This window comes from Ictalurus furcatus, chromosome 12, assembly GCF_023375685.1.
Source record: "Ictalurus furcatus strain D&B chromosome 12, Billie_1.0, whole genome shotgun sequence".
Lineage (NCBI taxonomy): Eukaryota > Metazoa > Chordata > Actinopteri > Siluriformes > Ictaluridae > Ictalurus > Ictalurus furcatus.
Window position 1 is genome coordinate 24040849 of NC_071266.1, and position 12817 is coordinate 24053665.

The following is a 12817-nucleotide window of genomic DNA, read 5'->3' on the forward strand; positions in this document are numbered from 1 at the left end:
AACAGGCCTGTGCAGCATCACGGCAGGAAACATAGACGAAGGGAAATGCACAGCTGTAAAAGCGTAATGTGCAACCAACCGGCCTGTGGTAGCTCTCCGAGTGTGTGTGTCTCTATGTGTGTGTATGAAAAGCTTTGTTTTTCCTCTGGGCTTAAATGTCACTCACAGCACAATCTGTGCTGCAGAAAGCGCGCGCACACACACACACACACACGCAAATCTGTGGCATAGGTGGTCCTCGGAAAAGAAGTCAAATGTGCTAAAAAACCAGCAGCTGGAACTAATTTAATAAGCCACAGGCAGATACGTTATAGCATAAACGTTTAGTAGGCATTTAAATTACAGTTATTGCTTAATTGTATGATTTGTATACAATTATCCGCCAGTAAGCCGCAACGCGAGGCCCTCGGATTGATTTCGCTTCGACGAGATCTACACTGCTGCTTCTCTGCTGTGAAAGGAATCGACGTGTGAAAACAAGTACGTAAATCAATCAAACAAACTCACGTGCAGAATGGGGTCGACAAAGCCTCTTCAGCGTACACCACAGACCGTGCTAGCCTTTCAGCAGCCCCTTAAATATGACCTAACGTTTTATACAAACACAACGTGACTAAAAAACCCTGAACTACACAACAGAATTGAAAACACACACACACACACACACAAACCAACAAATACATTCTTTATGTTTGGATTCCACTCGGAAGAAATTAGACACGCCTCCAGCTGGGGGACGTCTATAACGCAACATCTGGCTTAAAGTTGCGTTCGTGTTGCAAAGCTGGATGGGAAATAGGAGCGTTGTTAGCGTAAAGTCCGACCTTGTAGTAGCGGCGTGATTATAATATGTGTCTAATCTAGTCAGTTTGTCTTAGACATACCCAAGTGACAAAACGCTGGCCACAACATGACATGCACTGGAAAAACAACAACAACAACAACAACAACAACAGCAAATCATCCTTCTGCATGAACCTGCCAATACCCTGCCATCCCAAATAACACTTATATACTGTAAAGAGATTAAAAACGTGTCATTGTTGATATTGTTACATTGTCTGCGTGGAGATGTTTAATTAGTATTTTTGGAAGGAGTCTCCAGTGTCAGCACTTTGCGACAGTCAGAGGTACAGCCGTAGGGTTAGGGTTAGGGTTAGGGTTAGGGGGTTATGTGACCTTAGACGGATGAAAAAACATAACATCTCATTGTTTAATAATTAAAAACATGTTAGCGTTTGGTGGAGAGGGGGGAGGGGCGTATGGGGGTCAGCGTGCTTGCCTCGTGGAAACGATCGGCATGTCCGGACGATGTGTGATTGTGTCCTGCGATGTGCCCCGAGTTCCCTGGGACAGGCTCCAGGCTTCCCTACAACCCTGTGTAGGATAAGTGTTATGTAAGATGTGTGGATGTGAACACGGGTTAACTTAAGATTAGCGTTTTTATTGCAGTTTTTGTTGTTGTTCTGTTTTACTTTAGTTTTGATCACGTTGCTGTTTGAGGTGTCGGATCCTCTCAAAAAGGTTCCGAAACGCAGGTGTGCTGTATTTAAGAGGCTCAAATTAAGCTCTGGTTATCGCCTCACGGTTCCAGGGTTCCCGGTTCAACCCTGAGCTCAGGTTATTATCTGTGTGGAGTTTCACATGTTCTCCCCACGTCCACATGGATTTCCTCTGGGTTCTCCAATTTTCTCCAACCTCTGAAAATCATGGGGCTGCTTACTGTAAATTAGCTTCGTGTGTGTGTGAATACGTCTATGAGTGTGTGTGTGTGTGTGTGTCAGTGTGATGGTCTGTTGTCCTGGTGGCAGGCCTTATCCAGTACAACGTTTCCTGTGCTTTTAAATAAAGGTCAAATCTAGAACGGTTTCTTTGTTGTCCCTCAAGGAGAACCTTTAAAAGGTTCTAAGTTGAAACCTACAACAGAGTGTTTCATTACCGGAATAGATCTGAACCTTGTATCCGATTGGAACCCGTGAAGAACCTTCTTGTGGAAGATTATAGGATAATGCGGTTACTGAAGACGAATAAAAGCGATAGGTTTTACCCCAAAACACTGCTTAAACGTATAATTAAAGTTTTAAAAGTCGTATACGTTTTGGCCGTACTGAAGGTCAACACTTTCTGGCTCCAAATCACACAACTTTCAGAGAGAACTTGATCAATGTCAAGGTCTCAATGTATAGTAATTTGATTAAGGAAGAGAAAGCTAATGCTAATGCTATTAGGATCCAGATCTCAGGATTAGAAATTCACATCCATCAGACATGGCTCTGCCCTCCAGCCTCCTCCACCAGCAGCTGGTCTGAATGCAGCTCTTAGCCATTATGAGGAAATGAGCAGGAAGTGTGTGTAGGCGAGCAGACCGCTTAGGTTACGCTCTTCCTCTGCCAGCTCCCTCTCGCCGGGTATCTGGTCTCACTTTAGAGCCAAAATGAACGGAACTGCTCCTCTATAATTGCCTTCTCTCCTGCAGTTTATTATCGATCGAACAAGCCGGAGCGCAGCCGACACCGTTAAACGCGTTCCGTTTGGCTTTTACAGGCCCTACAATTTAATGGGATACACGATATCTTGGCAACACCAGGCAGCAATTAAATTATTCATCTTTTAAGTTATTGATCCGCCATGATCCCTGTTCATCGAACTCACGGCCAGCCCGGCCTCTTTGATCCTGCCCCCGCGGAGGCCGAAACCTGCAGCACGGAAACCTTTTAGTCCAGGCGACGGGGGCTACATATTATACGGAGACCGTGATATAGTGCGTGTCACCACCTCACACATCCGAATCTGGAATATCAGCATGTTTAGGGAGAGTTTAAACTGCAGCTAATTACATTAAGCCACTTTGCTAGCCGTTCGCAAAAACCGAGTAGATCAGAGCCGGGCCGCTTCAGCATTTCTCACCGTGTACACTGAAGAGAATCTGCTCAGGTATGAGTACATCCACACTACGGGTGTTTATCATGTTATTAAAATATAACCATAACCAAGGCCATCCACCACAGGACATGTGGAATGCTTGCATTTATACACAATGGGGGGGGGGATTCTGCATTCGTACAAAGCGCAGAAATTCATGGAGCGTTTCATAAGGGAGGGAGGGAGGGAGGGAAGGAAGGAAGGAGGGAGCAGTGGTGCCTCACCGGTTAAGGGTCTGGGTTACTAATCGGAAGCCCCAGCACTGCCAAGCTGCCAATTTTGGACCCTCTTAACCCTCTCTGCTCCAGGGGGCGCTGTATCATGTCTGACCCTGCGCTCCGACCCCAACTTCCTGGCATGCTGGGAAATACGAAGAAAAGAATTCCACTCGGCTGTAATGTATACGTGACTAATGAAGGCTTCTTCTTCGAATACTCGATATCGTTATGATTCATACAAGTTGTATTCTTCCCTTTAAGCGTTTTCCATTGTCAAATCATGATCTTGGGGTGTAACGTCATGCCACTGTCTGTATCTGTATCTGTTCAGTGCTCCAAATATCTGGATGCTCTAAACCAGAAAAAAGCTTACTTCTGTTTTACAATCTTTTCGAGTTGAATACAATAACTGTCATTACAAATGGTATTACCGACAACAACTTGAGTGAAGAGTGGAATCTGTGACACGTTTACATGGATTTCATGAGTTTCTTAGTATTTAGTTCGTCCTAATTTTGCTTTAATGACAGCGTGCGTCGGAGCTGGCACGGACGCCGCACGTCCGTGCGAAACCTCACGGTCCATTTTTAGATCAAATCCAACCGGCATGTCGTCTGATCACATGCTTCAACAGAAGAGATTAGACACCAAAGCAGTTAACACGGTCACACTTCACACATCACACTGTTTTAAATATTTCACAATTCTAAAACCTTTTTTTTTAAATAATAATAATAATAAAAAAAAGAAATATAAAATCAAGCACCAGCATTATCAGTGCGGTGTGAATTCGACCGTGAAGTCAGTTCCTCAACCTCAGCTACATCACTCCAGTTCATAACTGGTCCACAGACGGTTGCGGAACACACCCGGTAATTATTTCCTTTGCCCCTGCCTGTGATATTTCTCAAAACCTAAACAGACTAATATAAACCACTGTGACCCTGACCAGGCAGTTACTAAGGATGAGGAACGAATTCTGTAAATATTCATATCGAGCCTCATGCTCGCGCAGCGTTTTGCTGCATCCTCCCGCCGGATCCCGGCCCTAGTGCACACCTTTCACGAGCTTTAAAAAAAAATAAACGAAAACAAATAGTGCATTTAATATTTGTATTCACATCCATTTTGAACACATCATCGGTTCATTCCACATATTCCGCACGACACGTTTCATCGTGTTCCATGCTAGAACACAACCCCGATTCAACATTGGTTCTCATGCCACCTATAGGGAGTGCGAAATTCCACGTTCCTAGGTAGCAGATCAAGCGCAGGATCGGACAAACGACATAACGTGGCGGATTTGTAGGGAATATGTGTGGAATGTGCCACATAATAATAATAATTTTGACAGCATTTAGCAGACGCGCTTAGAGCAGTAGAAGGTCCCAAGGATCCAGCAGTGGCAGCGTGGTGGGGCTGGGATTTGAGCTCATGACCTTCTAATCAGAAGTCCAACATCGTTGGGCTACCACTTCCTTATAGCATAATAATAATAATAATAATAATAATAATAATAATACAACATGACAGAGTGTGCTGTTGTAGAAAAAACAAATCAACAATGAGGTGGCGTGACTTTTACCGACCGGAAGCTGCAGTTTATCTTTAACATTGGGAAAATACGGATTAACATCCATAATATTCCCAGCGCTTACAATAATATTCACTCTGTAGCAAAACGCACACTAGTGAAAGAAAAAGCGATGCTAATGTTAAAAAAAAACAAAGCACTTGTGTACAGGATACAACCGGCACGAGGCTTCGTATTAGCCACAGAGATTCTCATGCAATCAAGTGAATATTCAACCAATCGTCGCTCGCTCATTTATTTACCAAGTCGCAGTCATTTGTTCCCAGAATGTGAGGGATGGTGTACTTTCACCCATGATGATAACGATGATGACGATGAGGACGATGACGATGGAAGCAGTTGATATCGACTTCCCGCATGATGTGACACATTTCTTTTGTGAATCATCGGGCTCATCGCCCTCAAACTCATTCAAGTTCGTCGAGGTAGTTTCAGCTTTTCACGTGTGACTCATCTCTGTAGAGACCCGGTGTTCGGCAGCCGAACTTACTGTAGACGCAGCGACTTCGCAGTAAAAGTTTGGGTTTCTCAACAACGTAGAATTTGCGACGGTTCCAGTGAAATGTGTGATAAAAAGGGGAAAAACTTTTCAGGCCTACCAAAAACCTATAACACACTAGAGATGTTTATGGGACATGATGACACGGTGGAGTTTCGTTAGGATGTCAGTTTAGAAAAAAACAACTTTTTTGTGACGTTATATAAAGGAAAAACGGTGAAAATCAAACCCTTAGCTTGCGACAAAGGATGAGAACAAAACAGTCGGTTATACGTGTAGCTGCGTGCGTGGGAGTAAAACGATGTGGTGTGCTGTTATAGGAAAATAATCAACGATTTGGTTAGTGTGATGCGATTTGTTCAGTGTTGCGGCCCGTCTAGGAAAGCGGTTAGTTCTCTGTTTACATGGCAGTTCCATGGAAAGTATAACGGTATTAGTTATTTCTCCATCGGGGGGGGGGGGGGGGGTTAATAAAGTATTATCTTATCTTATCTCATTATTCTTTGAGAAGACATGATTAATGTCAATACCAAAAATTCCAAACATGTGCTCTGACATTTAGTTCCTACGTGCAAATGCGTTCCTATTTACTGCGAAGACGGTTCCGTCTCAGCGCGCAGTACGTGAGCTCTCCTTTAAACCTGTGATAATGTAGAGGCCTGATGGAGAAAAATACAATTTAGAAGGACGTAAAAGTAAAGGAGACCGTCGGTGCGTCTGGTGAAGTGTGCTCGGCTTGTGGAGGATGCTAATGTGGCATTAGGCTAACATGAAAGCAGAGCATGTCGCGTGTAAATCGAACTTAAATAGATTTTATGTTAAATATAGAAACGGCGTAACGGGGTATGGGATATACGTTTTTCTCACTGGATGGTGCGACACAAGCGACAAAACGACGAGCCGCACAAGCAACTTGTGAATGTAGGGTTGATTAAAGTATCTGTGGTCACTTAGTATGTATAAAAAAAACAACCTAATTTCATGGTTGTAACGCCAGCACTTTACGATATCAGGAGCGTGTAGGACGTGCTTTTCTCCTTAAGGTACTGTACGTTCACAGAGAAAAGCGGTTCGTTGTCGAAAGCCGAACGCTAGTCGCGCCGCTCACGGATGAATGTTACTATGGCAACCGGTAGTAGGAACGCTGGCGACTTGCAGCGATAAGAAATCTCTGTACGCGCGAACGTAGCTTTGCGTTGCGTTGCGTTGCGTTACTTTCGATTTTCCGTTTGCTTGGAGGAGGAATATTTCCCTGTAGTCCCTAACTCTTGGGAGTCTGGCTATAGATAAACAGTTACAGGATTTCACTTTAAAAAAAATCCATTTTAGGAAAAAAAAATCCCCTTATTTCTTAATTAAATGATTGAGCTAACAGAATGTATTTAATGGCAGTTCCTGTGTTTCACTTGAGTGGAGTAATTTTGACCCGGTCCCTAACTAGTAGGTCCTTTTAAAGTTCCCGCTGCGGTGTGTGTGTGTGTGTGTGAGAGAGAGAGAGAGAGAGCGAGAGAGAGAGCGTTCACTCATTGCACCTCGCGCTCCGGACAAAAAGAATTAATCCAAAACGAAAGATTATTATTATTTTTTTAAATATAATTTGTTTGCACCTCACACCGGTGTAATCCCGGGGCGTGTGCGCGTGCGCATTTTTTTTCCCCACATACAGAAAGATGTGACTTTGAGCTCAATCGTTTTGTGTGTGTGTGTGTGTGTGTGTGTGTGTGTGTGTGCGCGCGCGCGTGCGTGCGCGTTGAGAGGCGGGCCGTGCACGCGCCACATCTCGTTCACTAATGGAAGTTATTGTTGTTGCGAGTTGTTTCTAACTATGAGCTGCGCGAGAAGCGGCTTTCTCTCCTGGGCTTCCTTATTCTTCAGCACGGACCACTGATTTTTTTTATTTTATTTTATTTTATTTTATTTATTTATTATTATTATCTTTTTGTTGTCTTTGTGTGCGTGTGTGGAGGATTTTTTTTTTATTTTTGTTTAATAAACACCAAGAAATACCAAATCGCACGAGGAAGTAGGAGCTGAAACGGGGGAGAAAGCAGCGCGAGCGCGAGGGCGAGCGCGAGGCAGAACTGCACCACCGGGGGATTTAAATCGCCTGTGTTTTTTTTTTTTTTCTTTTTCTTCTTGTTGTTGCGAAGGAGGAAAAAAAAAAGGAGGCACGCGGAGGAGAAAAAAAGGAGAAATTCATGTTGCTGTTTTATCTTTAGCGACATTTCTTTCTCTTTTTGGGGAGGAGGGGGTACTGGATCACAGGATGAGCAAGGACAGACCGAAGAGGAACATCATCCACAAGAGAAGAGATGTAAGTGCGGCTCGTGCGCTTTGTAGCTTCCTTCCTTCCGTCCTTCCTTTCTTTTCTTTCTTTCCTTGCTTTCGATGAAGAAACTTGTTTTTGTGTGCACGTCGTTCCAGTGTAATGCAGGACGGAAATGCTTTGCTTTGCTTTGGTTTGGTTTGCTTTGGTGGTCCGGGGAAAGGAGGAGGAGGAGGGGAGGGAAAGAAAAACTTGGACTTCTAGATTAGATCCAATCCAAGCTGGGTTTTTATTAGATGCACGCGGTGAATTGTGTTGGAGAATTAGTGGTTTTGTGGCACTTTGTGTTGCAGATCGGAACCCCAGTGTTGTACTGTTGAGACCCGATTGTTCTCAGCTCGGCTTTGTTCGCGCGAGAGAGCACGAGCAGCCATACCGGGGCTGTGTGTGTGTGTGTGTGTGTGTGTGTGTGTGTGTTTATGTTTATTCCGGGTTGTGTTTCCCTAAACCGTGCACACGCGGAACAAATCGTGCAGCTTTTATGCACAAAAGCAGTGTATGCACTGGGCATTTGTATCCTCTCTCTCTCTCTCTCTCTCTCTCTCTCTGTGTGTGTGTGTGTGTGTGTGTGTGTGTTTCACCGGGCTTGTGTCGGCAAACCCGTGATGCGTGGCACCAGGGCACCAGGCAGGGGCTCGCGCGTTATACGCGTTATATCTCAGCGCGTGCTTATTTGTAGCTTTAAATGTGGAACATGCGTATACATAGCTATAATGGTGTGTGTGTGTGTGTGTGTGTGTGTGTGAAGTTCCTCGTGTGGATGAATGTTGCAGATCCGAGTTCTCGGTACAGTTTTCTTTCTCGAGCTCGTGCGAACTCGTACAAGGAGGAAAAAAAGGTGCCTCGAGGGTTCTCTTTGCAGTGCTGATGGTTGTAGGTCTGTATGAGACCTGGAAACACCCCCTCACTGGAACACACCAAATCAGGACTGAACTGAACTTTTTTTATTTCCAATAATGAGGCAGAAATCCTTGTTTTGTTTGTTTGTTTTTGTCTAAGAAACCTTTCCAGCCAGGTTCTCTGGAGGCCTGTTCATGCTTTCCACTGGTGGTAGTTTTGGGGGAAAGAACCCTTGAAAGGTCTTCCATGGCACGTACAGGAACCTTTTATTGTTTTGGGTGTGAGATGAAGTATCGGTTTCGGGAGCCGGTGCTTTGCAGAGATTGCAGCGATCATGTTTACGTCTCATCACTAATATCTGGATCCTTCTTCTTCTTCTTCTTTTTCCGTTCCTGAATCATGATTGAGCCGCTCAGGATTCTCCCAGGGATCGCTGGGAATTCGGGAATCCCGTCACGTCGCTTGACTTCATGCTGTAAACGTTCCTCCATATCCATATGGTCGCGTAGCTACTTTAACTGGAACCGTTTTTGTAGAACGGTGTCGTTTCATCACCTTCCTCGTCGCTCCGCGTCTCGTTCTCGTTCTCGTTCTCGGCGACCAGCAACAGGTTCGTTAGTGAAGACCGGAGCACGTCCTGGTTACACGCCCTGCTACGCTGAAGTCTGAAGAGAACTGAACTTCTCGATGCTCCTTGCACTTTATTTCAGAACGGGCTTTGACGCCGCTTGGTCGCATTTCATGATCCAGTCCCCACACACACACACACACACACACACACTATGAACACACTTGAGCCAGGTAATCAGGGCTCCCGGATGGCTCAGGTGTGTCCAAAACGTTAACTCGAGGCAAAATCTGGCTTGAATCCCCGAGGCCTGGATGGAGAACATCTGTTTCGAAGCAACAAGATGGTGACCCTGCAGCTTGAGCCATGGGGGAGGGGGGGAGGTGGTTGGGGGTGGGGGTGGAGGTGATCACCGAGAGATCTCCGAGGGTGTGAAACGTCCCCGCGTCGCATTTCCACACCACAAAAATGGCCACAGCTTATAATATTCTCTCCCTGTTGTATTCTTTTTTTAACCCGGTAAATAAAGCGTCATGTTTAGGATTCGTTCCTCCCTTCATTTTCACACACGTGTTGTTTTTTTTTTTTTTTGCTTTGAGGCAGGGAACTCGGAAACAACCCCCCAAAAAAAATCTACATGGTTATAATTAACGGAGGTCATTTATTTATTTATTTTCGAACCGTTCTAGCGTTCTCTCTAACCCGCGAGTTTCTCTTCGTCGCGTCACGAAACGCCGACTCGGAAATATAATACCTCGTCGTTTCTCACCTCTTCCACTAGACTTCTCGAAGCAGGGGAGCAAGCATGGCACGTGTCGAGCAGAAATGATATCAGATGCGCTTTGTTTTTTTTAAATTGTCATTAAAATATTTTTTTTTTATAGAAATATTGGACCAGATTTCATCGTGTTTGAGTGTGTGTGTGTGTGTGTGACCTGTCACGATAACTGCTTCAGCTGAACGATATATCGTCCCGGAAATAATTGCGCTAAACGATATTATCGTGCTAACCGGATCCCGTAACCATGCGAGTGCACCCTTTCAAAGAGCAGCGGACTAACGTCAGCGACGTTATTGTCTTCACGACTCGTTCGAAACGCTCGAGTGGTGTTCTTCAGGAAACGCCGTTAGCGCGATCTTGATATCTCGCGTCATTGTTCACCGGTATGTTTTAATGAAATATCGCCGCCGGTGCTCGCTCTTTCACGTCGGAACGTGTGTTTTTATCTTCAATCTGGCGGATTTCCGAAGTTCAAGCTTTAATTTGCCCGCCCCGCCCCGGAGCGGACGAGAGGACGGAAGCGGCGCGGACGGCTACGATGCCGCTGACGTTCGTTCTTGTGCGAATGAGACGATCGCTCGGACCGGACGTAGTGTTTTACGGCGTGTTTTAGTGACGGATCCGTCGGACGGATCGTGACCCCGCGTCGTCGCTCGTTTCGGTTAAAACCTCGGTGTAAATCTTTTAAAAACGATCCATACGGACGCATACGGGTCGGATAACGGATGGTTAGCGCTAATGCTAATCGGCGACGATATCCGCCGGATAGTCACAAACGGAGAGATGTGCTGCGATGCGGCCTCGTCCTCAATCGCAGACGCTCCCTGCGTAGGCGGCCTCGCCGTGTCGGGGGTTTTCTGATATTTGAAGGTGATGTCGTGTAGCGATGATGCTGTCGGTGTGGAGGACATGGCTGAGGCAGCTGGAGGTGTGTGAGATCCGCTGAGGCTGCAGGAGGAGGAGGAGGAGGAGGAGGAGTCCCACGGGCCCCGCGCTCGCCACACAATTCCTCGCCCTCCTAATTTAACCTCCCCTTAATTAGCGTACGACAATTATACATGCTCGGCTTCACCGTATCCCGTGGAACATGGGTGCGAGGGTGTCGTCCCTCCTCCACCGCTGATGCGGCGCGCGTTATTAAAATTCATGTGTGGGGAAAAGCAGCAGAGAGGAGAGACTGATAATAGATGATAATAAAAGCAAACGCAATTAGGCGGCCTGGATTGATGGACACGAGCGCTGAAAGGAGAAGTGCAGGGAAGTGCTGCGCTTCTGCTTCCTTCAGCTCTCGCAAGGCCTGCTGTAATGGCCGACACACACACACACGCACGCACGCACACACGCACGCACGTGCACACAGAGAGAGAGAGTCCTGAGAGAGGCAGAGACAGAGAGACATGGAGGAGAGACAGAGAGAGGAGTTAGTGCTCAGTTAATGAGTTTGTGTTCTTTCTCTCAGAGTGAACGTGGCACACGGTGCAGGCCGTTCTCTCTCTCTCTCTCTCTCTCTCTTTCTCTTTCTGTCTCTCTCTCTCTCTCTCTCTCACTCTCTCTCTCTCTCTCTTTCTCTTTCTGTCTCTCTCTCTCTCACTCTCTCTCTCTCTCACTCTCTCATTCTCATTCTCTCTCTCTCTCTCTCTCTCTCTCTCTCTCACTCTCTCATTCTCATTCTCTCTCTCTCTCTCTCTCGCTCTCTCACTCTCTCATTCACTCTCTCATTCTCTCTCTCTCTCTCTCTCTCACTCTCTCATTCACTCTCTCACTCTCTCTCTCTCTCTCTCTCTCTCACTCTCTCTCTCTCTCTCATTTTCTCTCATTCTCTCTCTCTCTCTCTCTCTCTCTCATTTTCTCTCTCTCTCTCATTCTCTCAATCTCTCTCTCTCTCACTCTCTCAATCTCTCTCACTCTCTCAATCTCTCTCTCTCTCTCACTCTCTCATTCTCTCTCTCACTCTCTCATTCTCTCCCATTCTCTCTCTCTCTCTCACTCTCTCATTCTCTCTCTCTCTCTCTCTCTCTCTCTCACTCTCTCAATCTCTCTCACTCTCTCACTCTCTCATTCTCTCTCTCTCACTCTCTCATTCTCTCTCTCTCTCACTCTCTCATTCTCTCCCATTCTCTCTCTCTTTCACTCTCACTCTCATTCTCTCTCTCTCAGTCTCACGCTGTCATTCTCTCTCTTTCACTCTCATGCTCTCTCTCTCTCTCACTCTCTCAATCTCTCTCTCTCTCTCACTCTCTCATTCTCTCTCTCTCTCACTCTCTCATTCTCTCTCTCTCACTCTCTCATTCTCTCTCTCTCTCTCACTCTCTCATTCTCTCCCATTCTCTCTCTCTTTCACTCTCACTCTCTCATTCTCTCTCTCTGTCTCACGCTGTCATTCTCTCTCTTTCACTCTCATGCTCTCTCTCTCTTTCACTCTCTATCTCATTCTCTCTCACGCTCTCATTCTCTCTCACGCTTTCTTTCACTCTCACGCTCTCATTCTCTCTCACGCTCTCATTCTCTCTCATTCTGTCTCTCATTCTCTCTTTCTCTCATTCTCTCTCTCTCATATGCTCTCTTTCTCTCTCTCTCATACGCCCTCTCTTTCTCTCTCATTCTCTCTCTCTCTCATTCTTTCTCTCTCATACGCTCTCTCTCTTTCTCTCTCTTTCTCTCTCATTCTCTCTCTTTCTCTCTCTCTCTCATACTCATACGCTCTCTTTCACTCTCATTCTCTCTCTCTTTCACTCTCTCATTCTCTCTCTCTTTCACTCTCTCATTCTCTCTCTTTCACTCTCTCATTCTCTCTCTCTTTCACTCTCTCATTCTCTCTCTCTGTCACTCTCTCATTCTCTCTCTCTGTCACTCTGCATGACTCTCTCTCCTTTGCTCTCTGTTGATCTCTCTCTCTCTGTTTCTTTCAGTCTGTCTCTATTTTTGTTCTCTGTTCATTTGTGTGTCTCTGTCCCACTTTCTCGCGTTCAATCTGTATGCCGTCACTCTCTCTCTCTCTCTCTCTCTCTCTCTCTCTCTCTCTTTCATTCTTTCTTTTGCTCCGTCTCTCCCTTTCTCTCTTTCTGT

The 12817-nt window shown here is 45.7% G+C and overlaps 1 protein-coding gene across 1 annotated transcript in view; it reads left to right on the top strand.

Annotated features, from left to right (window-relative positions):
- Positions 1-6363: 6363 nt before the first annotated feature.
- jarid2b (jumonji, AT rich interactive domain 2b) overlaps positions 6364-12817 on the top strand; it is a 117396-nt gene continuing 110942 nt past the window's right edge. Inside the window, exon 1 of the mRNA XM_053638294.1 lies at positions 6364-7550. Coding sequence (XP_053494269.1) covers positions 7503-7550 — 48 coding nt within the window. The 5' untranslated portion in view covers positions 6364-7502. The remainder of the gene's footprint in view (positions 7551-12817) is intronic.